Source organism: Bubalus kerabau, chromosome 3 (genome assembly GCF_029407905.1).
Source record: "Bubalus kerabau isolate K-KA32 ecotype Philippines breed swamp buffalo chromosome 3, PCC_UOA_SB_1v2, whole genome shotgun sequence".
NCBI lineage: Eukaryota > Metazoa > Chordata > Mammalia > Artiodactyla > Bovidae > Bubalus > Bubalus kerabau.
This window is the reverse complement of record NC_073626.1, coordinates 187,778,698-187,806,237: the sequence shown is the minus strand read 5'-3', so window position 1 is coordinate 187,806,237 and position 27,540 is coordinate 187,778,698. Positions and strand designations below refer to the sequence as shown.

Below are 27,540 nucleotides of genomic sequence, written 5' to 3'. Positions count from 1 at the left end.
GACTCCTCTCAGCAGTCTCCAGGATAGGCGACTGCCTTGAAGTAATTAACCCACTGGTACCTTTTACGACAGACACGTGCTATAGCGCTACACACTTGTCACTGCCTAGAAAGACTCGGGAATTAGCCGGGCTTTTCCTAGGGCACAGTGAGCGTGGCCATGCCCAGATCCTTTCAGATCTGATCAGTGGACAGCGTATGCAGTCAAGTTGCATGGGCAATCCCCACTTTGGCACAAAACCCTGGGAAGCCTTTTCGAGCGCACTGAACAGGGAGACCCATCACTTCCCCAGCTCCTGTCCCTCCACCCTGCTGGGCTGCTGGGGGCCAGCAGAGAGCATGAGAGCTCAGCGTGAGGCTGACGCTCCTGCTAGACGGGGGTCTGACCTGCGGCACCAGAGGATTAAGGTCCTATGAGAACACTGGCAAGCATCTTACACAAAAAGTGTGCATCCAGGCCGAAATTGAGACGTGACGCCCCGGGGCAGAAGTTCCTGAGCTTCCTCCCGGGGGCTGCCTTCTCCTCCCCATCACACATAACACCCATCCCCAACCCTGACTCCCCCGGGCGTCCTTCCCTGAACGCCCTGGATGCTGACTCCACCCCCAGCCAACTCCAGTTTCTCTAAGCCTCTGTCCCAGCTGAGGTCCCATTCTGCTTTGACCCCCAAAGAAATGGGGTTTTCCTCCAGCACCTTTATACAGTCCTCAATAATGACAAGAAATCCCCCTTCTGTTCCGAAGCAGAGGGGTCAATGATGTGCTTCCACCCCCATTAACTATTTGGTCCTCACTGAGCTCTGAGGGCCCGGAATTGTCATGCCCATTTTGCAGACTCAGAGAGGCAAAGCTCAAGGTCAGCAGCAAAGGACAGTGTCAGAATTCAAAAGCCCGGTCTGCCCGATCCCAGAGATTAAATTCTTCCCTCCATGCCAGGCTGTCAGAGCAGAACTCTTGCCTCTCCAGGTCTGCTCTGCACCTTGACAAGCTCCCAGGGGATTCCCATGTGCAGGAAAGTTTGAGAAGCACTGACTGAAATGACCGTGTTGTACCTTCCCAGCTCTCAGATGCCTCCTGAGCTTCTGGAGTGACTCAGAATGGTCCACCCTGGGCGGCAGAGGAAGGAGACAGGAAGGGGCTTTGGAGGAAAGCTGCCAAAACCCCTCAGGGGAAGAAGCAGGGGAGGTTGGCTGAGGGTTCCTCCAGCCTGGGCGGACAACCTGCTGGACCAGGGTTCAAACCTCGCCTTCCGACCTGGTAACCTCAACTCTGGCACGCTGAGCTCCAGGGCTGATTAAAGGGCGCTGCCTCCTGGAGGTGTGTGGGCACAGGGGCGAGGAAGTGGACAGACCCTTAGAGAGGATCGGGGTGTGAGATGCTGATGGAGAGAGGGGAGGTGGGTTTGGCTAGGCAGGCAGGATGGTCAGGAAGAGGGAGGAGGGGAGGCTGAGGGAGGGAGGTGGGAAGACCGTAAGAGAATCTGGGGGAGAAGAGTACAGAGGAATAGAGACGGGAAGAGAGACGCCTGGAGACAGAGAAAAAGAAAAGGAGAAAGAATAATACAGACAGAGCTGTGCAGAGAGGGGAGAGGACGGGAAGCAGAAGGCAGAAACCAGGAGAGGCCGGGATGACGGGGAGCCAGGAGTGATGGCGTCAGAGATGCAGCTGCAGGGAGCTGAGCTCACGGAAGTGGGATGGGGCCCCGGAGCCCAGGCAGGAGGGGGACCCCAGAGCTGGAGGGGGCAGGTGCAGAGGGTGTGCCGGAGCGCCAACCTGGCCCTGCAGCCAGACTCAGGTTTGATTCCCAGACCCGCCACCTGCTTGCTGCATAGCTTTGGGGAAGGAAGGCGCTGCACTTTGGGTTCCCGCATCAGGGGGTGTGGGCACCTGCCTGAGCCCAGCTGCCGTCCAGGCTCCCTCTCCCCCTCACGTGGACACCGAAGGGCCAGATGTCCATAGCAGGGACCTCACCCCAAGCCCCGGCCTGAGCCCCCAATGCCCCGCTCCCAGCCCTGGCTTCCTGGCCTGGCGGTGGTTGGTCTCCCAGCCCCCGGAACCAGGGGTGAAAAGTCTTGGCCTTCTGATGAGTGTTTCTCTTTAGTTCCAGATGCCACCCTGACAGGGGGCCCCCCTGTGATTAATCTCCCCGCTCCCGAGGCTGGGACCTGCCCCGCTCCCCACCCCAGAGCTGGCGGGTGTTGGGCAGCACGGGGCCTGAGCCTTCCAGAGTCCCCGTCTGGTCCTCCCTCCTCCTGGACCCGAGAGCAGGGAAGACCCTCCCTCAAAGCCACCCTCGGAGGAGCCACTTAAATTCAGATGAGCCGACTTTTCATCCAAGCTCCTGTTCTCCTGTCTCTGTGATAGCCTTAACCCTGCAACCATGGTTAGGAGGTCATGTCAGCAAAGTGCCCAGAGCCCCTTGGGGCAGGGCACAGAGACCTCTGAGGGCCTGCGGGGAGGTCCCTACAGCCCCGAAGACAGAGGCACTAAAGCTGAGCCTGGGTGCAGAAGAACAAGTGTGGCTCTGGCAGTTACCCCAGGAGGCAACTTGACAGTCGTCGAACCACGTGGGGGCACATGGCCTCCAGGCACTTGAAGGCTCTCATGCAAGTGGCCGAGGAGGGGACTGTGGCTAGTTGGGGATACTGCCCGGTGGCTTGGGGACGACTGTCAGAGTCGGGGACCCAGGTGGAGCTCCGATTGGTCGTGGTTGAATGTGAGCGCTTCAGATGATAACTCTCCAGGTGGGAGCAGAGGTTACAGCTGTGTGATCTTGGGCAAGTGACTTGACCTGTCTGGGCCTCAGTTTCCTCGTCTATAAAATGTGGATCACAGCAGTGCCTGATTCGCAGGGATGTTGTGAGCAGTAGATAGGTTGACGCAGGAAACGCTTAGAATGTTGCTTGGCGTGGAGTCAGCGCTGAAGCCGCGTTAGCTGGGATGGTTACCTTTGGAAGTGCAGTTAGCAGAGTCGTGGAGTTGGATTGTGTTGGGAGCTGGGAAGCCCGCTGCATTGGGGTGCATGCCTTAGAGGGTGGGGTGGGCACTCCATTCTGATTCTTTCCGCCACCCCCTTCTCAAACAACCCGGGGCATCGCCTTCCCAGCCCCGAGTGCCAGCCGAAAAGCTCCTATCTCATTCTGTATCTCTCCCAGCCTGGGGCCGGCAAAGAGACAACATCTCTCCATGGCCGTCCCCAGCCTCTTGTTTGTTTGGTACATCGGAGCCGTGGGCACGTTTCTGCTAATTTTGTGGCTGCCTTTATCAAATGGGGATTCACAGGCGCTTTATCCTCGATAAGTGGATTAGTCGGTGAGCTAAACAAGATGGTGCGGGACGCGGGGGCTGCTCCGGAGAAGATATTTGTTTCTCGAAGAATGGAGCTTGCGTCCCTGCCCTGTGCAGCAAGGCAGGCAGGGCGGAGGAGTAGCTGGCGGGCCGGCCCTCTGAGCTCCTTCTCCCAGGGCAGGGGCGTGCTGACTTGTGGGAACTCGCTACAGCAGGAAGTGGAGGGAGATTGGGTCCCCCTGCAGAAGGAGCCTCTGGGTCCTCTGGGAAGGAGAGGGTGTGCCCCCGAGTTCCGTTCTGCTGCCTGTCACCCCAGGCCCGTCTGGGGACTGTCACCTCCCTGGACAGCAGCTTTCTCGCCATCTTCCACCTTCTGACGCCTTTCTCTTCCCTCCCCCCTTTCCTCCTAGCCTTTTACTTCCTTTTCATTTCTTTTCTGTCTTCCCTCAACCACCTCTAAAGGGATTTTGCTAAGTGTTGTGAATCCAGTCGTAGATGAGACATAGTCTTTGCTTTTACAGACAACAGACCAGACCAAACCCAGCGGTCCCCACACATGGCAACAAGAAGCAACTCTGGGTGTGCACTGGACTTCTGGAGGTTCACTCCAAAGTCCAAAACGTGCCCCCCGCGAGAAGGCCCTGGGAGTGGTGCGTAACATGTCACAGACTGCTCATGATTACCTTTAAAATGCACACTCATTTTGCCTGCTTTGCCACTGTGGAGCCATATTTACTGGCCATCATAATAAAATTAATTCACACCAGGGCAAGTCGATGCTCCAGGAAGTTGTGCCATGTCATCTTGTGACTTGGCATGGTACGTAATGCCATGCAACAGAGTGGATGTCGAGGCTGGGAGAGAAGCAAAGATGACTGGACCTGTGGAGTCCGGGTGACCAAGAGGCTAATGTAATCCTAGCAGATACAGGGCGTGCAGAAGGAGGACTTGGGTCCAAGTGGACGTGTGGAGGTCAAGGCTGGGGGAAGGCAGGCAGTGCCCAGGGGAGAGGTTGGGGCAGAGATGTGGATTTCAGCGGCTTCTCTCTAGAGAGACCAGGAGACGGAATGTGTGTTCAGAGGGAGAGGAGAGAGAGGCTGGGAGGACGCTTGGCCCAGCTGTCCCCCTAGGTGGAGGAGAACGTGGGGAGACAAACGTTTGCGTTTCCCTTCTGTTTTTAGCGTGGTGGCCAGGATCTTGCAGTCTCTGCTCTGTGCTGCGGTGCAGTCTGGTTGGAGGGGGGCCGGGAGCAGAGACTCTTCTCAGAAGGGAAGAAAAGGATGGAGCAGAGCGACCAGGGTCCCCAGCTGGTCCTTTGCAGCGCCTGTCCTCCCCAAGCTGCCTCCAGCTGAGTGTGATTTTGCTATTTATTTACATGTAATTATTGCTATGAGGTGCAGATATTAACGCTGTCAAGAGCAATTTGCTCTGACATTTTTCACTCGCTCAGTGCCCCCGCCACTCTTCGACGGAGCCCAGGGCTCTCCCCGTTCGGGCCGCTGCGCGCTCGGTGGCCCAGCCGGGAACCACCCAGCCGGCAAGGAGTGGCGTCCGTGAGCTCACCCGGCTCCTCTGCAAACTCATTAAGCTTCGAAATTGAATTTGGTCCGGGAAAGGGCTGGCTGGGCCCTGCTCCACCCAGACGAGGCTGACTCAAGGCCTCTCTGCCCTGCCCTCCTCCAAGAAAACCCAGGCAGGGGCTGGTGGCGGAGGCTGGCAGAGGGCAGCTGATGAAGTGGGCGGAGGGTCGTTGTCAGAGAGGTGGGCGCACACAGCCACCAAGGGTCAGTTAGGGCCACTGACACCCTCTCAACCCCATCAGCTGCTCCCCCGACAAGAAAACCAGGGAGCTCTAACTTTGGGGAACATTACTGCAATTGACTGCTGTACCCCTCTAACAAAGAGGCTTCCCATGGGACCACGCAAGCGTCTTAGGCAGCCTGCAAAGAATGGTACCATGGGGTTGGGGCGGGGGCAAGGTACCGAGCTGGCCCTGTAGGAGGAAAATGCTAGAAAGAGAATCAACTTTGGAGTTAGACTTTCTGAGTTCAAATCCCAGGCCACCACTTCCCGATTGTGCAGACTTGGGTGAATTTTTTAGTTTCCTTGAGCCTCAGTTTCTGGCTGTAACCTGGAAGAGCCAATACCCATGTTTCATTGAACCTAACGATTGATGGGCGTCCCTGGTGCCTCAGTGCTAAAGAACCTGCCTGCTAATGCAAGGACACAGGTCCAGTCCCTGGGTCCAGAAGAGCCCCTGGAGGAGGAAATGGCAACCCACTCCGATATTTTGGCCTGGGAAATCCCATGGACAGAGGAGCCTGGCAGGCTACAGTCCACGGGGTCGCAAAGAGTCGAATATGGCTTAGCAACTCAACAACAAGACGATTTGAGGCTGGCCCTTTCTTTTGCTTCTCAGAAGGCCTCAACAAATGCTTCACACGCAGCCAGCATCCTGGCTGCCATGATAGGCATGGCACGGTGCTGTGGGTGGTGAAATGCATTCCAGTTCTTCCAAGACTGAAGTCACATCATTCGACAGCTGTGCTGAGGAGCGAATGGCAGTGCTGCCCACTCCCATAGTAGGTGCTCGGCATATAGTAGGTGCTCGGCACATAGTAGGTGCTCGCTCCCATAGTAGGTGCGCGGCACATAGTAGGTGCCCACTCCCATAGTAGGTGCTCGGCACATAGTAGGTGCTTGGCACATAGTAGGTGCTTAAGGATGGACGGGTTGGATCAGGTTTCCTTGTGAGCCTCTGGATCACGAGGGGTTGCTTTATGTAGAAGAGAAAATTGAGGTTTGCTCCTCTTTACATTCCCTCTTTCCACGTTCAGGGCATTGCTCCTCCCAGAGGACCAGCAGGGCCTGAGCCATCAGGGCAGCGAGTCCCTAACGCATTGTGATACGTGCCAGCTTGTCTGCCCAGGTTCTAACGAGGCCTCCCTGCCACCACTCACTCCCTGCCATGGCCAATCTGCATCCAGTCTCGGGTAATTACTGCGAGGGAGCTCCCCCACCCCATCGGGGGCGCCGAGAGCCCAAGCCACCCTGTCCCCCACCTCCTCTCCCAACCCGCCCGGCCAAAGTCAGGGAGGCCCCGTCCCCCTCCCCCTCGGCCCTCCCGGCTGCCCCCCGCCCCCCAGCTCAGCCAATTAGGCCCCCGACACCTGGAGCCGCTAACAAACTGCTTCTGTCACTTGCTCTCTGTCTTTCATTAGGGCCGCTGAGCAGGGGAGGGGAGGGGGAGGAGATGGCATCTTTCATGCTTAGTAAGGCCAGATACATTAATTACAAAACGGCCATTTGCCGCGTGAAAGTGTGCTAATTAAATTTATGCAATCATTATCTTTAAATAGTCATATCTTTCCCGGCGATCGGCCCCTTCCTTCTCCAGCCCCGCCGCCGCTCCGAGCGGACTTGCGCTAATCCCGGCCCCCCATTATCGCGCCATCGGAGACAGTGTCTGAACCCTCCGCACCCGCTCGGCTCCAGCACCCGCCGGGGCCTGGGGCGCGGAACACGGGGCCCGCGCAACCATCCTGGCACCGAGCGCCTTCAGGCTGGGGCCAACCCGGGGTCCACCGAGGGAGGGGGAAGCCCAAGCCGGCCCGCCCCAGCGGTATTTTTAGATGTTTCCAGAGATACAGTGTGACATCTTATTGACCAAACATTGGAAATGTGTGTGAGAGAGAGAGCACCTTAGCTTCTTGGAAGGCATTCTGTGCACCCCACCCACTTTGTATGTGTACCCCCCATTTTCTAGACAGCCTTTAGCTAAGCCTGCAGGACCCCTTGAGGTGAAGAGGGGGCCCTGACACCCACAGAGCTGAGGGGAGGGGAGGGAGCTTCCCTTTCTTTTCATCCATCCAGTCTATGCCAGGCCTTGTGCTGGGGATAAACAGAAAAGTCACTCACACATTCACAGCTGTGAATTCATGCTCACACACATTTGCACACACAGGACTCTCACACGGCACTCACACGAGCTCACAGGCACATGCACAGAACTCATACCCGCACACGCTCCCTCACATGTACACGCGTGCACATACACGGCACTCACACACACAGTGTGCCCACGGACTCACAGACACACACGCATAAGCCCTGGCTGGACACCTGCCATGCGATGGGCAGTGGGAATAGGACAGTCAGCGTGCCTCTAGTACCTCTTGGTCGACCCAGGGTCAAGGTCGCTGTGCGGCCTGGGCAGAGAGGGGGACCCCAGTCGGGCTGAAAGTCCTCACTCAGAGAGGCCCTTTTTTGGCTTCCCCGTCCGCGTGTCCCCCTCCACACAGCAGGAGGCTCTTACAGGAGGTCTTGGCTGAGTCCTTGCTCTGCAGAAATTACCCTCCCTGCTTTCCTCTCCAATCAAACAGAGCCTGACTCCTGAAGTCTTTTCGGGTCCTCTCTGTTGAACTGGACTTCCCTGATAGCTCAGTTGGTAAAGAATCCGCCTGCAATGCGGGACACCCCGGTTCTATCCCTGTGTCGGGAAGATCCCCTGGAGAAGGGATAGACTACCCACTCCAGTATTCTGGCCTGGAGAATCCCATGGACAGTCTACGGGGTCGCAAAGGGTCAGACAGGACTGAGCGACTTTCACGTATGTTGAGCTACCCCCATGGAGGGGGAGAGAAGCCGGTGGGCTCTGGGGGCGGGGCCAGAGGTGGCAGTCCATGGCCCGGCGTTCTCCTGAGCACGCTGGGAGCCTCTGAGGCCTCCAGACCCCAGCGTGCGCGCTCAGAGAGGTCACCTGTGGGGGCAGGCTGGACGTGTGCCCAGACACGCGGGCAGTATCCACAGCAGCATTCACATGTGAGACTCACTCGTGGTGCTCACACACGTGCACGCAAGTACTCTCACACGACACTCACATGAGCTCACACACACAGAACTCATGCCTGCACGCACTGTCATGGGGGCACGTGTGTGCATGCACAGCACGCACACACGCACACACAACACCCACGTATATGTGCCCGCGGACTCACAGACACACATACGAAATTCAAGTGTACCTACACACTGTACCTTTGCATGAACACACACGTGTGCATTCCCACACTGCCCTCAAACACGCGGCATCCCCACGAGGGCCAGTGTAACACACACTCAGAGTTAAGAAGGACCCAGAAGCATCTCTGGTGAACGACACCCACAGCCAGTGCAGGGCTGGAGTACTGGACCAGAAGTCAGGGGTCAGGTGTTCCTGCCCCAGGGCTGTCACTCATCCCCTAGGTTATTCTGGTTGAGAGCCTCCTGAGCCTCTGTTTCCTCATCTGAGAAATGGGGTTAATAGTTTCATAGAATAGTTCTGAGGCTTACAGGGAGATGGCTTTGGGAACTGTAGCGTTCTGTGCTTGTGCAAGAGAGTGGCCTCGCTGGAGGGCTGGGTGGGGCAACTGAGAGGGGCACCGGAGTCAGGCAGGGCAGGGGCGCCTGCCAGGGTACCAGCTCTCCCGGGTGGGGGCGGGGGGACTGCTGTGTGAGTTGTGCCTGGTGGAGGGAGTGGCGGGCTAGGGCCATAAAGCAGAGATGGAAGGAAACGAAAGGTGGGTAGGGACAGGGAGACCTGCAGGAAATCTTGTTAGGAAGCTCAAAGTCAGCACCCGAAGCCCATTACCGCTGTCCACAGGGGGCAGGGGGCGGGGAGGGGCCCCGATCCTCTTAGCCGAGAACTGAGCTCCAGAGAGGGGGGAGCGGTGGGGGACGGCTGCCTGGGTGGGTGATTTCTCGCTTGCACTAATCCCAGCATGGAGCTGGGGACGGGTGGCCGGACGGGCGGGGTGCATCTGTGATGCGTGTCTGCGCGTCTGTCGGGGGGCAGGGGCGGGGGTGAATGTGGCACGGAAGCTGGCCCTAGTGAGCTGGCGGTTCAGAGGCTGCCGTGTGCGAATGTGTTCAGGTCTGTTGCCCGTGCGCATCTGTGCAGTGTGTGGATGGCATGGGGGCAGGCAGCTGTTCGCGTGGGTCCTTCTCCGTGTGTCCATGTTGGTCCGTCTGTGTAATGCTGTGCTTATCTCCGTGTGAGTGTCTGAGTGTGTTTTGTGTGCGAGCCCGTGATTTCACCCATGTGAGTGTGGATGTGTGGTCATATTGTGTGTGCAGCAATAATAGCGATGATCTGAGAGCGTGATTCTCAAACTTGGCAGCCTTAGAATCAGCTGGGGAACGAGCTTTTAAAAATCTCGATTCCCAGACCCTTGGGTCAACATTCAGCGTCTCTGAGGCAGGGGTCCCCAGTCTCTGGGCTGTGGACCGGTATTTCCTGTCAGGTCAGTGGAGGCACTGGTTTAGAAATAAAGTGCACAACGAATGTAAATGCGCTTGAATCATCCTGAAACCACCCCCCTTCCTGGTCTGTGGGAAAATTGTCTTCCATGGAACTGGTCCCTGGTGCCAAAGAGGTTGGGGACCGCAGCTCTAAGGGATGGGGTGCTGGCATCAGTGTTTTAGAAGACTCTGCAGGTGTTTGCACTGGGCGGCCAAGGTGGAGAATCAGCTGTCTCAGCAGACAAACCCTTGTGGGGCCACCCTGTGCCTGCTCCCCAGCCTTTAACCTGCCCCTGTGGGGTTTAGCAGGTCACGGGGATGGACTCAGGGCCCTGCGGGACCAGGGCAGGTCATGAGCCAGGCTTCCCCACCTCAGCCCCAAGCTGGGGCAGTTTTGGGCCCCAAGAGACAGAAATTGCTTTGCTTCCCCGGCAAGCTGTGCCCTCATCTTCTCTGCTCGACCAGAGGGAAAGGCTGCCCCCCAAACACGCCGCTCCCAGCTCCTGTGGAAGTCAGAGGGATGAGTTAGTAGGAGGGTGGGCCAGGCAGAGGTCTAGTCAGCTCTGAGACTTGGAGACAAAAGTGTTCCGTGTGCCAAGATAGCTGGTCATTTTGGGGCCACACTGGAGCCTGGGGTCAAAAGGAGTGAGTGTTGGGGGTCCTGGGCCTGGCCACCCTGCCCCTCGTTGGCTGCGACATTCTGCCTGAGTGTCTGAGCCTCAGTTTCCCCACCTCTGAAGCCATGGCCCGTCTCCACGGTGCCTCCTGGCTTTCCTCTGTGTATCTGGGTGCATCTACGTGCGTGCATGCTGTGTGCAAGCGCATTGATGAATAAGAAAGGGAGAAGGGCATACGCGAGGTTTATCAAGCCGGTTTATTGGGCTTTAGATGAAAGGCTTTTTGGCAATCTGGAGAAGCATTCTGAGCTGCCTCACCTTCTGGGATTCAGGTGTGTGTCCCTGTGAACGGTGTGTGTGTTGTGCAGGTACGTGAGTTCTGGGCCTTGCTAGTTCTCCGCTGGGACTTCAAGATTCGCCGTCACTCTCTACAAGTGAGCAGGTTCAAGGACCCTCGGGGACCAAGGCAGGCCATGAACTGCCCTCCCCCACCCAGACCATCCCCCGGAGCGGGTGTGGCCTTTCTTTGGGCAAGAAAGGCCCATCTTGCCCCTTTCCAGAGTGCAAGCAGAGTGGCACTTCATTCAGAAAGCACCCGCTGGCTGCCAGGCACCATGGGGCAGAAGAGAGGCAAAAGACAGGGTCCCTGACAGCGAGGAGTTCCTGGATCTGCCCTCTCTCAAGCCTTAGCGCACGTAATCCAGTTGGAAGTTGGGGGGAGAAGGAGAGGTAGGGGAAAGCTTGCATTTACCAAGAATCAGTAACGTGCCAGGCACTGGCTGAAGCATCCTATGTGAGTTTACTCATTTAATCCTTCCAATAACCCTATGGGTAGCGACGGTTATTATCACTCCCATTATACAGATGAGAAAACGGAGGTACAGAAGGTTACAGAAATTGCCCAGGGTCAGAACTAGTCAGCGGCAGAGCGTGGATGCTCATGCAGACGTCCTGGCCTCCCAGTGCTGCAGGGAGACCCCTCAGAGCCCTGATTGGCCGAGTGCCCTTGGTGAAACTGCTGTCGGCCAGGGCCTCGGGCCTCAGGGTCTCCTGGCATGGAGGAGATGGGGCTCTCGACCTACCGCCTGGTTGCTGGTCCTGTGGTCCTTGGCGTCAGTCTCACCTCGAGGTCCGCCGTCCTGCCCAGACGCATCTCGGCCCCTGCCCCTCCCTGCCCGCCTGCATCCCACCACGGCCCCCACTCGCCCACCCTGAGCTGGGCCATGGAGCGCCCACGATGGTGATCGCCCTTCTAATTGCAGCCTCACTCCCAAAGCCACGTTCGGTTATCACAGAGGGTGCAGATCTCACAGCTCAGCCTCCCCGGTCCCAGGCCCTCAGGGCCAGCTCAGGAACGGAGGGAATTAATTACATTTTCCCATCCCCTTCTTTTAAAGTAGGGGAGTGCCGGCAGGTCCCCGGGGAGGGGGCGGTGAGCAAAGGATGTGGAAGGGGGACTGCTGCTGGGTTCCCGTGGCCCCCACCCCCCAAAACCTACAAGCCTCTCCCCAGCGGGCGGAAGGTGGGGGTGTGGGGAGGTGAGGCCGGCCCCTCATTGATTTAGTCCGGTGGAGGCTGGGACTGATTTAGAGCAGAGGGAGACCAAGGGGCCGGGGGTGGTGGGGGGGGGGGGCAGATGGGGGGGAGGAAGGGACGGCTGTCACTCAGCCTGACGGACAGCCCAGAGATCGGCCTTCAGATAAAACCTTACAGATGTGGAGGTCGGTATTGATTTTGAGTTAGTAACGGTAAGGTACCAAGAAGTAATACATTAGTGAAAGCAAGGTCACTGGGAAAAAGGTAAAACCCACTGGGGGAGAGGCCATAGCATTCTTGAGGGGGGTGATTACCGCATCAGATCAGGACTTCCTCAAGTTCAAAAGTTTGCAGGCCCCAGACCTCTGGCTGGGCCCCTAACTGTGGGCCAACGCTTCCTGCTTCCCTGGGTGAAGGGGGACCCGTGGGGGTCTGTTAGCCGCCCGAGGCTGGCGAGGGCCGTGTAGGCCTGTGGAGCTCTGCCCTGCGGGGCTGCCATGGGCCTCTCTCCCCATGCTGTCTGGCTCAGCTTGCTGTGGGGAGGGATCACAGCGAGGGGTGGGGAGACACGGGTTCAAGTCCCAGTCTGCCACGTCCTGGCGGTGCAGTCTCAGGCACTCCTTTTCACGTCCCTGTGCCTTGATTTCCCCATCTGTAGAATGGGGGTAAAACAGCTCATTTGCCGGAGAAGTCATTCCATGCTCCACCTCTCTTTAGAGGGATCTGACCCCATCAGCTTGGAAGCACTCATGCATGCCTTGAGACAGGAGGCTGGATGCAGGCAAAGCCCTCTGATCCCCAGACTTCCGGGCACCCTGGAATAGAGCGAGCAGATGCTGCACACCCCCCATTCACACCCAGCCCAGATGTGGACCTGATTTGATGTTGCAGGGCAAATCCCACAAAACAAATCCCAGTACAGGGAAAGCTCCCTGGGCCTGAGCAGATTCTGAGCTGTCTGTTAATGGCGCAGGGTCCAAGCCCCCCAAGCCACTGGGCACCACACGAGCCCCTTCTCACAGAGCATTCCAGGAAGGTTAGCATCAACCTTCTTGCTGTGTCTCAGACCTGCTAGGCGTGTTCCAGCCTTTGCACTTGCTGGCTCTTCTGCCTGGACAACTCTCTGTTCTGTCTTCCCCTGGCTGATTCTTTCTGGTCTTGCTAGTGAGGTCTTCCCTGACTACTCCACGTATTTTTTCTTCCATAGCACTTATCAGTATTGGAAATTATATTATTTGTTTTCATCTTCCTGCAGTTGACTGACTGGCAGCTCCTGGAGGTCATGGAGCTGTTACTCTTCATTCCTGTATTTCAATGCCTGATGTAGTGTCTGGCACATATTAGGTGCTCAATAAATATTTGTTAAGTGAACATGCATGTATTTGACAGGATTTTCTGAGCTTATAGTTTGCAGGAGGTACAGTGTAGCCACTGGGGCTGCAGTGATGGATGAAACACAATTCCATTCTGCCCTCAGAGAGCTCACAGCTGAGCCCTGTCTCTAGCCTGGCATATAGTACCGCTCTGTGAAGTGTCTTATGAACGAATAAGTGAATGAAGGAAGGAAGGATGTCTTCAGGAAACACTATGCGGTTTGGGACAGCTGGGACAGAAGGTGCAAGGTAGGAAGGAGGGGGGATTTGGGACAGGCAAGTGGAGGTCCAGTTCCACGAAGCTTTGCCCTGTTCATCTGGGAGGTTCCAAAGAGCCACGGATAATTCTTGAGCAACGTAGTCAGATTTGTTGGGCGGCTGTTGCCTTGCAGGATGAGTATGGATCTATGCACACCTTCCAGCCTGTCCTCCAAAGCATCCTTCTTCTCTCCTCAAATACCTCCCCACTTGTCTCCTCCATCCCATCCTTGCTGGGCCTGGCATCTTGGTGATATGTAAAGAGAAGGATTATACCAGAGGCTCATCAGAACTGACAAACCCTCATGAGAGGCTTCCCACCCCACAACGATCCTTTCAAAGAAAGAGAAATGGGACCTGTGTGTTTTCCCTGAGCCTCTAAGTTTGTTCTTGGGGCCAGGGCTCCTTGAAGGAGGAGCAGTGTTAGTGTTTGTGTGGGGTAGACAATGGGAGGGAGGCTGATTTTCTTAATTTGGGTGGAAGGAAGGTCTAGACTGGGAAACTGACAGGCAGCCTAGAAGAGAATCAGGTCTCCTTAACCCCAGGGCAGTGTCAGCCTCCTGAGTGCCCCCGGCCCCGCAGACACACCAAACACACACACCCAGCAAACTCCTCAGGCGCAGGACCCCACCGCAACAGTCAGGAGAGAACAACCCCAGCTCCACCTGTGTTTCTGCCATCTCATTGGGCTGACACCCTGCAAAGTCCCACCCAAACCTCACCAGCTGTGGTGGGGACAAAGTCCAGCCCCAGTAGGCCTGGTGCCCTTGACTTCAGCTCTGGGGGTGGGATGAGGAAAGGACAGAGGGGTTGAGAGAAAGGCTGAGAGGCGCACGCTGGGTGCATTGCGGGAAGAGTTAGGGGAGGCTGTGCTCGTGGTATTCTTGAGGAGCCAGGCCCCCCGCGGGCCTGGGATCCCACCCCACACCCCCAGGGAACCCCCATCTGGAGTGAGAACCTCTATCATGGTCACGTGTCTAAAACCCATCCTTGAGAGTCAGACTTGACATCATCAGGCTAGAGGGGTCAAGCCCTGGCACACCCACTGTGAGATCTGGGGAAGACACAGCTCTGGGTGAGCCTCGGTTTCTTCATCTGAGAAATGGGCGTCATGACTCCGCCCCACACGTCTCTGGAGGGCTCTGCACTGGCAGACTCACACCGAGTCCGTTGCTAAGAGGAGGGAAAGAGAAGGAGGATCAGAGGACCTGGGGCCGCTGATGCCTGAGCATGTCCCGCATGCAGAGCCCGTCCCGGCCTGCCGGCCCCGCTCTGAGGATAGAGGTGGTCGTACGGATTAAAGGTTAGCATGTGGAGGAGCTCAGGATCTGGCCCTGGCCTGAGGATTCCACATCGGTGCCTCCTGCCTGGAGCAGGGATGAGTCAGACCCGGGAAGGTGAAAGTTTTCACAAGGTGTCCAGTAGGCCAAAAGCTCATCGCTCCAATGTGCAAAGTCTGCTTTCTCCCCAGGGGGCGGGTGGGCTCATCAGAGAGCACGCTGTGTGCCCAGCATGGGTGCCAGTGTACCCCTTTGGCTCCGTGCAGGGCAGGCTGTCAGCAAGGCGGACCTCGCCTGGGCCTGGGGTCTCCCTCCCATAAAGGGTGGCCTTGCCAGGAGGTCACCAGGGTCCCCCGGCAGGTCAGGTCCACAAGAACTGCTTCTCCCTCCCCTCCCCTCCTCTCTGGATTGGCCAGGTCACCCTGGCCCCTCCCCTCCCCTCCCCTGCTGCCTTTACTACCCTCTCTCCAAGAGCTGGACCCCGGGATGCCCGAGTGCCCTCCTGCGGGCACCCGCAGCCCCCTCTGTCATGCCCCTCGTCACTCCAGATCCGATGGTCTGACAGTACTTACACCCCCCCAGACCCAGACCCTCTCCCTGGGCCAAGGTCAGGAACCAGGGCTCTTCCTCTCTGAAGACCCGGGGCCTGGCCTGAGGCTTGGAGCCATAGTCATCATCCGTCTGTGTTTGTTGAATGAATAAGTGAGCACACCAATGAACCCACACCGGGTTCTTTCAGCTGAGTTTCTAGAGACGAGCCTTACCTCGCGAACTGGGCTTGCCATCACCGATAGTGACTTCCTGTCTGCCAAACCGTGCCAAGCGGAGAAGGGGGTGATGGTCACAGACATCTGTGAAGCACTTGGAAGCACCGGCCGTGTAGGGGCAGAAGTTCCAAGTCGAGAGTGCAGTGGGCGTAGCACGGGACTGGGGGTGACGCTGACAGATCCAGAGCCTTGAACTGTTGTGTTGGAAGATGGGGGCGTCCCAGGCTGATGGGGAGACGCAGTTCCTGGGGGAGCTCCCTGTCCGATGGAAGAGACATAATTAGCTGGTCCATTCATTCATTCATGCACATGTGTATTCATTCATTCAGACAGGCACAAGGTGCCCCTCAGGGCCCGGGAACAGAGAGGGGAACTGGGCCTGCCCTGCCCCCAAAGCTCTCAGTGCAGGGACGCTCCGGGGCCGGGATGTAACCAGACAAACCCGTAACCATCTTCACAAGGCTGCAGGACCTTCAAGGAAGACAGTCTGGCGAAGGCCTTTCAAGGCCAGCCTGGCATCGCCCCTGCGCCCTGCTTGCCCCTGCGGGGGCCCCCGCACACCCGCCCGCCCGCCCTGACGCTCTCTCCCCGCAGGTGATGAGCATTCTGAGCAACCCCAGCGCGGTGCCGCCGCAGCCCCAGGCCGACTTCTCCATCTCGCCGCTGCACGGCGGCCTGGACTCCGCCACCTCCATCTCGGCCAGCTGCAGCCAGCGGGCGGACCCCATCAAGCCGGGAGACAGCCTGCCCACCTCGCAGTCGTACTGCCCGCCCACCTACAGCACCACCGGCTACAGCGTGGACCCCGTGGCTGGCTACCAGTACGGCCAGTATGGCCAGAGTGAGTGCCTGGCGCCCCAGGCGCCCTCCTCCCCTCCCTGTCCCGGCACCGCCCCCCCCACAAGGACCTCCCACTTACTTGTAGAGAACTGCGAGGGGGTGTTGGGTGGGGGTGCCCATTTCACAGGTGAGGAAACTGAGGTCCAGAAAGGCAGAACTGCCGTCCTGACATGATACAGGGGGACCCCTGCACGCACGCTCCTCTTGTCTTGGAGCCTGGCTGTCCCGTGGGAACATAATACGAGCCACCGGTATCATTTAAAATTTCCTCCTAGTCCCCTTTTACAAGAGGAATGACTTTTACTAACATTTCTTAGGTGACCCGGTATATCTAAAAAAGATGATCATTCCGATACATGATCCACATGTCATGATGACAAAGACTTTTTCACATTCTTTTTTTCATAGACTGTTTTTGAAATCCAGGCCATTTTCCTTCAGTTACTAAGTTTTCACTGGAACTATGAGATCTGCCTTTGTTTCATGAAATTTACAACTGGAGGAAGTAGATTTGCACACTCAAGTTGTTCCAAATATTTTGAAAAACTTCTCAGTGGCTGTGAATGTGGCAGTGATAGTCGCTGAGTCGTGTCCGGGTCTTGGAGCCTCGGGGACGGGGGCCCACCAGGCTCGTCTGTCCGTGGAATTCTCCAGGCAGGACTACTGGAGTGGGTAGGCATTGCCTTCTCCAAGGGATCTTCCCAACCACTAAATTAAAGCAAATTACAGGTTTTAAATCTAAGAGGAAATCAGATCGGAAGGTGACCTGCAGCTCCCCGCTTGCGCAAGGCACATGCCGAGCGCTGGGGAGCCAGGGGACAGACCGTGCCCCTTTCTCCTTCTCCCCCTGCCCCCCAGGGCAGAGCCGTGTCTCGAGTTCTCTCCCCCAGCCCACCCCAGCTTTGGTCTCCACAGACCATGAGGTGGTCTCTGGTGCCCACCCCTAGTGCCACGCTCCTGGCCCCTGGTCTGGAGCAGAGACGGCAGGCCCTCAGACTGGGCCACCGCCTCCAGCTGCCAGGTGGACGGGGCGGCCGCGGAGCCAGTCCCGACGGCCGGGGTGGGGGCGCTGAGGTCACGCAGCCCCCACCCAGCCCCCGGCAGGGGCATCACCTGCTGGTGTCAAACTCATCAGAAGGGCGTGTGGCAGCAGGGTGTGACCTCCCGGCCCAGGGCCCTCTCTGCCCCTGCGCAGTCCCGCCTGGCCCCTGACCTCTGCTTCCTGACCCCACCCCCGCCCCCACCCCCCGCACAGCCTGGCCTCCACGGCTAAATGCGGGCCAGCTGTGCCGGCCTCACCTCCCCGCTGTGTTCATGGCCTCCTCCCTCTGGGTGCGTGTGTTCACGTACATGTGTCTAGGTGAGCGCGAGTGAGCGTGTCAGGAGTACCTTGCGGGGTGTGTGTGTGTGTGTGTGTGTGTGTGTTGGCACACCCGTGTTAGTGCACACATTCTGTGTCTAGGTGAGCACGCGTATATATGTGGATCCGTGGATGTGGGAGTGACACAATGTATCTGTGCACATGACGATTTACATGTGTGAGTGTAAATGAGCATATTGTGTGCACATGGGTTTCTATGTGAACATGTGTACACATTTGGTCATGTGAGTATATGTGGCTATAACATACGCATGTGTGTAGAAATGTGCGTTCAGGCGTGTTCATGTGGCTCAGTGTGTGTGTGGGTGCCTGTGTGTTTGACCTGCTGCACTGTGTGGAGAGTATGCGTGCATGTGTGTAAATATGGACCATGTGTGGCTGTGTGTACATGTGTATACATGCATTTGCCATGTGCGTATGCTGGAATGAGCATGTGTATTTGGGGTCTGTGTGTGTGCAGAGTGTACTTACAGGTATGGGTATGCTTGAGCATGGGTACAGGTGTGGCTGTGTGTACTGGTATCCAGGTGTGCATCTGGGTGTGAACTCATGAGGTGTGTATAATTGTGTCTGTGTGAGTGTGTGTGTGTGCCTGTGAGTCTGAGAGCTGGGTGTGCACGCAGGCAGGGCGGTGTCTGCAGAGGGGCCAGGGTGACCCCGTGCCCCGGCCTGCGTTCCCGAGCACGGAGCAGGCCACACATGCTCTTGATAAAGAGTTCAGCGTGGCTCCAGCGGCAGCCACAGCCCCGGCCCGGGGCGGGCGTTAGTCACACCCGGAGCCCGTGCCCGCCTCCAGGGGCGCCTGCCCAACTCGGAAATAAAATTAACCCCAAAGTCAGCATGGGGGCCATGAGGGAGGGGGGATCAAAAAGGGAAAGGGCCCCAGGGGGCGAGAAGGGAGTTTTGTTCCCCTTCGCTGGGGAAGAGCTGGCCGGGGTTTCCTCCCTGCCCGCTCCTCACCCCCCACACCCCTTCACCCTTCCGACCTCCAGCTCCGCCCCCCAGTCATCCCCCTCCAGCCCCACTCTGCCTCCCTTGGCTCTGCCAGGGGCTGCTCAGAGCTCCTCCTGGGCCACCTCCTCCAGCCCTTCCCCAGGGGTACCCCAGCTCGGACCCCACTCTCATCCACCCAGCCCACAGAGGCTCCCGGGGCACACTAGGAGAGAACTGAGGGAGAGTCTGTCCCTCCACCACCCTGATGTGGGCAAGTTACCCGCCTCTCTGAGCCTCAGTTTTGCCATCTGTGAAATGGGGGCCCAGGGATTCGATTCCATTGTCTTGATGTTTTCCTATGGTACCATCCCCCTTGGCTGTGACATCCTGGGACAGCCCAGGGACACACGTGGGATTCCCACTGACCACCTCCCCCTGTCCACGGGCCGCTGAATTCACCATAGTCCATGTGTGACAGCCTCATGCTCTAAGCCATGCTGTGTATGCCCAGGGCCACCTGCCGTCTGCCCACACCTGTCCTGTGCATGAGTTAGCCCACTGAGCACTGGGGGAAATGCATGTTCTTCATTTCGTGTAATCCTCAAAAACCCCAGGTTTGTCCTCAGGTTACAGATGCAAAAGCTAAGGCTCAGAGAGGCTGGGAACTTTCCCCATGGTCCCACAGAAAGTGGAGTCTCCTAACTTCAAACCTAGTTCTCTTTGAGTCAAACCACAAACTTGTGCAAGATGTTGAGGAATGATGCACACTAGCCTTGGTATGGAGTCCTGTTCACAAGTTCACACTCATCTGTGCATGGACAGAGATTTATTTCTCTGTGAGTATTCACTACTCTGTGTCTATAATGGCTCCAGGGTATCACTTTACAACATGCACGTCTGCAAAGGAAGGAGAAGTGATCATTTCTTGAGCATCTGCTGTGGGTCTGGCACCCCATCCCCACCGCCACCCGGTGCAGGGTCCTGGGTTATTCCCTCTGGGCAGATGAGGAAAGGGGATCCCAGGGAGTTTGGCTGGGACCACCAAACAGTATCTGTCCAGGCGCACAGGGCCACCCCTTTGACCATGGAGAGCATCACTTTTGAGTGTGCCTGGGTCAGGTGGACCAAACCCTAAAGCAGGAGAGTCCACCACCTCGCCTTGGTCCTCTCATCTTCCCAGGGACACCGTCACACCCTCCCCCCCTGCTCCCTGCCGCCACCCATCCATCCGTCTGTCTCTCCCCATCCCTAAATGGGGTGGGGGTAGGGGGGCAGGGACAGGGCGCACAGCAGATTAATATGGCCCTGGTGTTCCCAGAGGCCAGGGCCGTACTAATGATGGGGCTGATAGAACGCAGAAGTGTGAAAAGAATTTTAATAGATCTGACAAGTCTAATAAGAATTTGTGTCTAGAAGGGTCCTCCTCTGGGGCCGCTGGCTGACGAGACGCTGACGGCTGAGATTTGTTTACTGGTTGGCATCGCCACCACCTCTCCTGCCAACTCCTGATTAATCTAATTTGAGACGTTGAGAGCCCAGGCTCGGGCACGAGGCAGAGGAGGGGAGGCTCGGAGAGACAGAGGGGCAGGAAGGGCCACTGACAGGCTGTAATGAGAAAAGTCGCAGCCCTGCCCTCGCTGGACCCCGGCCCCACCCCAGGGAGAGGCAGACTCTGAGGGATGACGGGGGCCCTTGAAGCTGGCTGAGTCGTCAGTAAAGTTTGGTGTTTCTTGGTGTTTCCTTGGTCGTCTTGACAACAGGGCCTGGGGAAGTCCCTACAGCGTGCAGGGCCATGGCTGGTGACAGGGAGAGACTAAAGAGGAAGAGACAGAGTGACCAGAGGCACAAGCAGAGTAAATTCAGGCACCTCCAGCTCATATGTGCCTCTGGGCCGGTGGCTCTTCCTGAACCTCAGTCTCCACATCTGTAAAATGGGAACAACTGTAGCCTAAAGCATGGGGCAGTTGAAAGAATTAGATGAGATATTGTCTGCCTGGCACTTAGCAGTTCCCATCATTGTTATTCAAAGCCAGACCTTTCTGCCACTCCTGCAGGAAGAGCTGGCCCTTAGACAAGTCCCTTACCTTGCCTGGAATAGAGAATGGGGCCATTCCAGGCTTCGGGTTGTAGGGAGTTCCATCCATTCTCAAGTGCTGTGTGGGGACCAGGGATGATTCTGCAGGAGGTGGAGCTGGCAGGGGTGGTTAGCAGCTAGCATCAGACTGCCTGAATTATGGCCCCACAGTTTAGGAATGCTGGGATCTTTCAAGTATTGGGGGAATTAAGTGAGATGATGCATGTAAAGTGCTTAGAGTGGGACTGGCATAGAGTCAGCTCTGGGGAAACGTCAGCTCTTTCCTGCCCCTACTTCCTGTTACCACTCTGACAACGTGGCCTCCTCTTGGGCGAGACCCTGAACCCAGATAAGACAGACCCCACTAGTAGAGACGGTGTGGCCACAGCTGCTGGGTCCCCCTGAGACCAGAGATGGGAGGTTTTCTCACCCTCCCCCAGAGTAAGGGCTGGACCCTGGACAAGGGTGAGGTGGGCCACCACCACTCTGCCCCCCCAGCTAGGAGCCTGGAGGCTGAGTAACCTTAGAGGCAGCCCCTGGGGGCTCAGCGTGGGAAGCTGAGGGACATGGAGTCCAGGCCTCCAGTAAGGCCCAGGGCATGCGTGTATCCTTTAGGAATCCAGGGAGCCATGCCCGGAGCCCCCTTTGCCAGGCATCTTAAACCTCATTGTCTCATTTGGTCCTTAAAACAGCCCTTGAGGAGGCTGGAATTTGTCCTCCCCATTTTACAGACAAGGAAGCGGGGCTGGAGAGACAGAGTGTTTTGCCCAAAGCCACATGAGCAGGAGGTAGTCAGGAGCCTGAGTCTCCCAGTTCACCGTCCCTTTCCTTCTTTTCCCCATCAAAGGGCATGCCTGCTTGCTGCGCCGCAGCCCTAGGAGCCCTCATCCATCCAACTCCCTGTGCACCAGGCATGGTGCTGACTGACCGCTGTATATACATTTTCTCATCTAATCACAATAACCCTCCAACCCAGGTGCTCTTATCACCTTACAAGGGAACTGAGGCTTGGAAAGGGCAGATGGTACGTCCCCAGATCACACACTGAGCATTGGCAGGTGAAGAGTTTGAACGTAGGGCATTTGAGCCCCTAGGCAGTACGGCCTCCTGGAACTCAGTTACTGATACAGCCCATCTCAGCTCCCTATTTGCCCTCTGGCCATGCCGTCACCTCCTGGCTCCACCCACCCACCCTAGGCAGGGGCCCCCCAACTCTGGGAAGGCATGGAGAGTGTTACCAGGCCCCTCAGTGGGCACGGGACAGTGAAGGGAGAGCCCTCTCTCCAGCTTCCTCTCACCTCCAGATCAGAGGGGTCCCAGAAGGTAGGATCGGCTGGAGCTGCAAATTCTGGCTTGGGAGGCAGCCTTTCTGTGCCTCAAGGGGCCTCGGTCACATGCCAGACAAATCTTCTGGTCCAGGATGGTTTCTGCTGCAGCCCCAGGCAGGCACAATGAGGAGAGTCAGCCCAGAACTCAAGTGGGCCTACCTGCACACACCTGATGCGCGAGCCTGGCTGAGGTGGGACGCACCTGTGCAGCTGCCTGTGTTCCCACCATTCACCTCACGCAGGTGCACACAACTCACCCACGTCTGTGCACACATACAAGGGCAAGTATTGCTTGTGTCCATCACTCCGTCACAGAGAGTCTTGTTCCCACTGTTCACACACACGTGAATATACGCCCTCAGACTCTCATCCCTCTCTGGGTGACCAGAACTGGCAAGGCTTCAGGTCTCATTTCCCTGCATTATAGGCTCCTGGCCCTTCCTCCTGCAGGGACCCTTCAGCTCCCTGGCAAAAGCTCCCTTCATTTTTGAGTGTCAGGTCTTGCTCTGCCTCAGCCATGAGCTGGGCTTAGGGTCCAGAAAAGGCAGAAGGACCTTGCCCCGACTACTGCCTGGATACCAGGGGACTCGCTGGATGCACCTCAGAACAGGGATGGGTAGAGGCGTGCTGGGGAAAGGGACAGTTCTTCGCTAGACAATGGGATACCCTAGGTACTTTCCTACAGAGCCCATAGGGGAGTTGGATAAACAATGTGGTAAGAAAATATTTGCTGAATGATTGGAAAGGAAGTGAGAGAAAGAGTCTTATGAAGAACCTGATGGATAGGTGGGTGGATGGATGAACAGGTGGATAAACAGATAAAAAGTGGATGGGCAGATTGATGATGAATGGATGGACAACAGATAGATGGATAAAGATATGGTTGTGGATGGGCGGATGGAAGAAGAGATGGGTAGATGCAGAGAAGGACGAATGGATGAATTGATAAGTGGATGGATGGGTGGATGAATAGATGTAGAACAGATTGAATTAACAGGCAAAAAGAATGTCAATTTCTAGGAGTCTCTCTTTTTTTCCCCAGCTGCTGTTGATTACCTGGCCAAAAATGTGAGCCTGTCCACACAGCGTCGCATGAAGCTCGGGGAGCACTCGGCTGTGCTGGGACTCCTGCCTGTGGAAACTGGCCAAGCTTACTAGGGCCCCTGGGGCGACTTGCCCTAGCCTGAGTCCCAGCCTAACCCTTACTGATCCCTGAGCCTCCCATCCTCAGTCCCTCCATCGCCCTGGGGTCCCTGGAGGCCAGGGAGGGAGCCCATTCCCTTCCTGTGGCCAGCCCTCTGGAGACAGGCAGCCTGCCCACTGTTCCTCTGTGGTTAGGGACCTGGAGTGACCCCCGTGGAGCCTGCCTCTTCACTCTCCCCACTGGAGGGTTTCTGGTAACCTGCCGTCTTGCCCCAGCCAAATTCTGACATGGCCTCTGTCATCTCAGACCCAGAGACCACAGCTCACCCTGAACAGAGCACCTGGGGCAACCAAAGGAGAACGCTGTCTGGGATAAGGTCCAGGAGCCCTTTGACCCCAGTGCCAGTGGGTCCCCTGGTCAGACATGGAGCCCACGGGGCTGATCTCGGTGGCAGTGCCGGGAGCCAGCCCTCCTGGTGGGTCTCTGGCTCAGGGCCTGAACCACAGCTCGTCCTCCTTAGCAAAGGAGGGGGGACCTTGGCCCTGGGCTGCTTCCAGGAATCACCCATGAATTCTGAGATCTTCAGGACTTCTCCACACACCTCTGCTGGGTGGAGGGGGGAAATCTAGCCCAAGCAAGGGGACTGGGAGGACCAGGAAGAAGCTTAGCCAAGGGGGCAGGGCCACATGGGTGGGGCTTGTTGGCAGTGGGCTGGTCCAGGGTACCAGGACCCAGGCCGGGTATTCGGAAGCAGCTTTAGGCTCTAACACTGAAGGCCCGGTTCCAACCTTGCCCACCCCGGGTGGGGTCTGGGGAGCACCCAGAGCCTCCAGTTTCCTCATTTGCTGAATCAGATGGCACGGGGAGGAGACCAAGTCTTGACAACACGTGAGCGATGAGGCAGGCTCAGAGGAGGGTTTCATAACGGGTTGCTCTGCTTGTGGGCGGCAAACCTTTGTTGCCAAAGGCTTCAGCGGTCTGCCTTCAAGTCCACACCCCATGGAGCATCGATTTCTCACAAAGCCTCCTTCAGAGACCTGGGCCCATCCCCTGAATGCCCTGCCCTCTAGGAAGGGCGCCTCCATCTGCTCTAGAAAATGGTTCTTGGACCATCAGGGACTGCTTGCCCCACAGACAAGACCACAGAGTCCCCTTGGCATTTGGGGGGCAGGAGGGGCATGTCCCTGTCCCACCCAGACTGGCATCTTTCAGTGTTGACCCGTTCTCAGCTGAGATGGCTTTGTCTTCTGATCCAGCAGACCTGGGCGTGGAGATGTGGTCAGTCTTTGAGCCACGGCCCCTGGGCAGAGAGGGGCACCAAAGGTTCTGGAAAAGAGGGCAAGGTCATCTTCCAGGGCCACTCCAGTGGCTCTCCCCAACTGCCTTCTCTTTACATGTTGAGACCTTTGGGGAGTGGCTCAGGCCCCTGACTACGGCCTCCGTTGTAACTCTTCCCTTTACCCTTGATCAAAATTATATTCATCTTCATCTCCATCATCATAATCTACACGTGGATCACCTGCATCAAGTCCTGCTGGGTCAAAGGCACTTGAGACGGGAGACACAGCGCTGAATCTGCATAGACCGGACCAAATTGCTTGGCCCCTGCTGGGCACCTGGCACCACCTCTTTGCTCAACTCACACGTCGCCCTTAGCTCACAGGACATTCCCAGAGGGAAAGGCTGCCGCTTTGGGAATCAACCTGAGCTCCTCCTTTCTGGGGAACTGGATTAGCAAGATACTAGGACAGTTCCCTGCATGGACATCACCTCTGTGACAAACGCTCTCACCTACTTGCCGTCTTCAGACTCAGTATCTCAGGCCTGTCCTGCACCACGACCAAGGCGGCCTGTGTCTCTGGTTTTCGAGGAGCCTATGACTAACTGGGGACAAACACTCTTTGGTAGCAGTGGACACCCAGACACATGCGGCTCATCAGGGTCAGCCAAAGTTCAACGGGAGCACCCAAGGCAGGAGACGCTGGGCTCTTCAAGCTCTGGACAGAGGGAAGGATGCGTGCTGCCCGTGGGTGGCCCGGCCCGGGCTTTTGTAGCTCTCACAGCCAGGAAGCAGTTCTTCCTTAAGCTGGACTACAGTCTTCATCCACATTCCTTGAATGGTCAGTCTTTCCCTCTGGAAGCCGGTCTCAGCCCTCCGCTGCATCTCCTTATACCCTGGGTTTTCCGGGAGCAGCAGGGATCTCAGGCTGGTGACCTCAAAACCACCCAGGTCCCCCCACCCCCGGAAGTGACATTCCAATGCTAGGACCAATCCCAAATATCTGCCTCTGATGGCAAAACGGGTGTAAACCAAATGACTTCTCCTTACGTCCATCTTCTTTGGAGTTCTCCCAAGCGACCATCTTGGTAGAAAGTGGGACTTACTCCCCCAGGGGCCCCACCCTCCTCAGAAAGAAGCCCTGACCCTAACAGGTTTTTTCCTAAAACCTAGTGTATTGATGTACCTAACCAACTCAGTCTGTAAAATTCCGTCTGGTGTTGGCAGCTTGCAGCTTCACCAGCAAGATGATACTGGATGAGAATTATAAAAGGTTCCAACTCTTGAGGGTTGACCACAGGCTGAGAAAGAAGGTCTGAATCCCAGTGGCAAGGCTGGCCCAGGAACGATCCCGCTCCAGCCCTGTAAATAGAGTCCATCGCGAAATAAAACATGCTTCCTCCAACTTCTCACAAGTAGCTGTTGGTCCTACCTATGGGGGCCCCTCTTCTGGACTCCTTGTACATTAGTTGGAAACGTGGTGATGTGCTGTTCGTTTATAGGAAGTTTTATAAATATATATATAAATACTAAAAAAAAAAAAAAAAAGGACCGAAAACCCCCACAGTGCGTGTCGTGCTAGCGCCAGGGACCATCTGTAGGGATATATCTGCATATCGTGTGTTTCAAATTATACATTCCGGGCTCTGCTGGGTTTTTTCATTTTTATTGCTTTGTTTTTCACTTGGTCTTTCTCTCTTGCTATGAAAAAAAAAAAAAGTGATGTGTAAGAACCAAGCTATGTTTTATTTTTTACTCGTATGTTTTCCTTGATTTACATTTGCCGTTCTTTTGCCAGAGGAACGTGAAGGAGGAGAGAGATGTTGGTGGGGAGGATGAAAGAGAAGGAGAGAATAATCGAGAGAGAGGTTTGCCCAGAAGGAAAACGAGAAGGTCAGATTTTCCATCTGGTGGTGGCCTGAGAACAAGGCAGATTCATGACTCTGATCACTCCACCGAAATCCTGTGTTGTTGGACCTGGAGCGGGCAGTGCGTTCAGAGATGAGGATCCAGGACTCTGGGAAACCCCACGATGGCCCAAAAAAGACACGACACTCTGGGGCCTCTCTCGGGTTGATAGTCTCCTCAGGCCCCCCAACGTGCCCCGCACTGCTGGATGCTTTTTGAGGCCGACTGACCTTCTCCTTCCCCTCCCGCAGAGGCACCACAGCCGAGGCCAAATGGGGGTCCTCCAGCCGCCGTCTTCAATTGTCAGAGACATCTGCGTATCGATAAGGCCAATCCCAACCCGGGAACTATCTGCATAGCACTCTAGATCATTCCTTCTTCCTAGTAACGGCAACTTGGTTGCTTCCGTGTTTGACTCACAGCCATTTTCCTCCATGTGGGAGTGAGTGTGTGTGCATGAGAGTGTGAGTGGGGTGTCCGCGTGGGTGCGAAGGCGTGTGTTTAAGTATAATCGCACCATAATTTATTCAGCTATATGGAGTAGTAGACTAGAAAGAGAAACTGGCATTTGCTTTAACTACCTGCTTGTAAGCGCTTCCTCTGTAACTCAGGCGTAACTGTTACATATACATTAAAAAGAAATTAAAAGCATCTCCAGGGTTCAGTGTACTCAATTGATCTCCACGTGCGACTGCCCTTAAAAGGGACCGAGGGGCAGTCAAGAAGACCTTTGACCTAATCTAGAGAGTGTGTGTTGAGGGGTAGGAACTCCATTTCTCTTGCGCCCCACCAGGTCTCCCAGTGCTAAGCAGATGCTGGACACGTAGCAAAAACCTCATCAATGTTTGTTTAGTGGACGCATCTCTCTGGTGAAACCTCAGTTCTCTTCACCAGGATTTTCCTGCCACTAAACATAGAACCCTCTGTGGTCTCTCCTTGTATCAATGTACAGAATTTGCAAGGTGGCAGAGAGCTCACAAGTTTACTTATTGTCTTTCAAGCAGAGCCTGATATGAGAGAGTTGGGGGCAGTTGAATTATTGGAGAGCCTTCAAGAGAAATCCTTGAGGGCAGTGGTCCCCAACCGTTTTGGCACCAGAGACTGATTTCGTGGAAGGCGAATTTTCCATGGGGGACTGAGGCAGGGGCGATGGTTTCAGGACGATTCAAACATATCACATTGGTTGTGCACTTTATTTCTGTTATTATTATATAAGCTGCACCTCAGATCATCAGCCATTAGATCCAGGCAGTTGG

The 27,540-nt window shown here is 56.4% G+C and overlaps 1 protein-coding gene across 3 annotated transcripts in view; it reads left to right on the top strand.

Annotated features, from left to right (window-relative positions):
* The window catches only part of PAX7 (paired box 7), a 106,852-nt gene extending 79,948 nt beyond the window's left edge, over positions 1-26,904 (top strand). For all 3 annotated transcript variants that reach the window (XM_055574316.1, XM_055574317.1, XM_055574315.1), the window contains exons 8-9: positions 15,992-16,238; positions 22,996-26,904. In XM_055574316.1, the coding sequence (XP_055430291.1) occupies positions 15,992-16,238; positions 22,996-23,111 (363 nt within the window). In that variant the 3' untranslated portion in view covers positions 23,112-26,904. The remainder of the gene's footprint in view (positions 1-15,991; positions 16,239-22,995) is intronic.
* Positions 26,905-27,540: the final 636 nt, after the last annotated feature.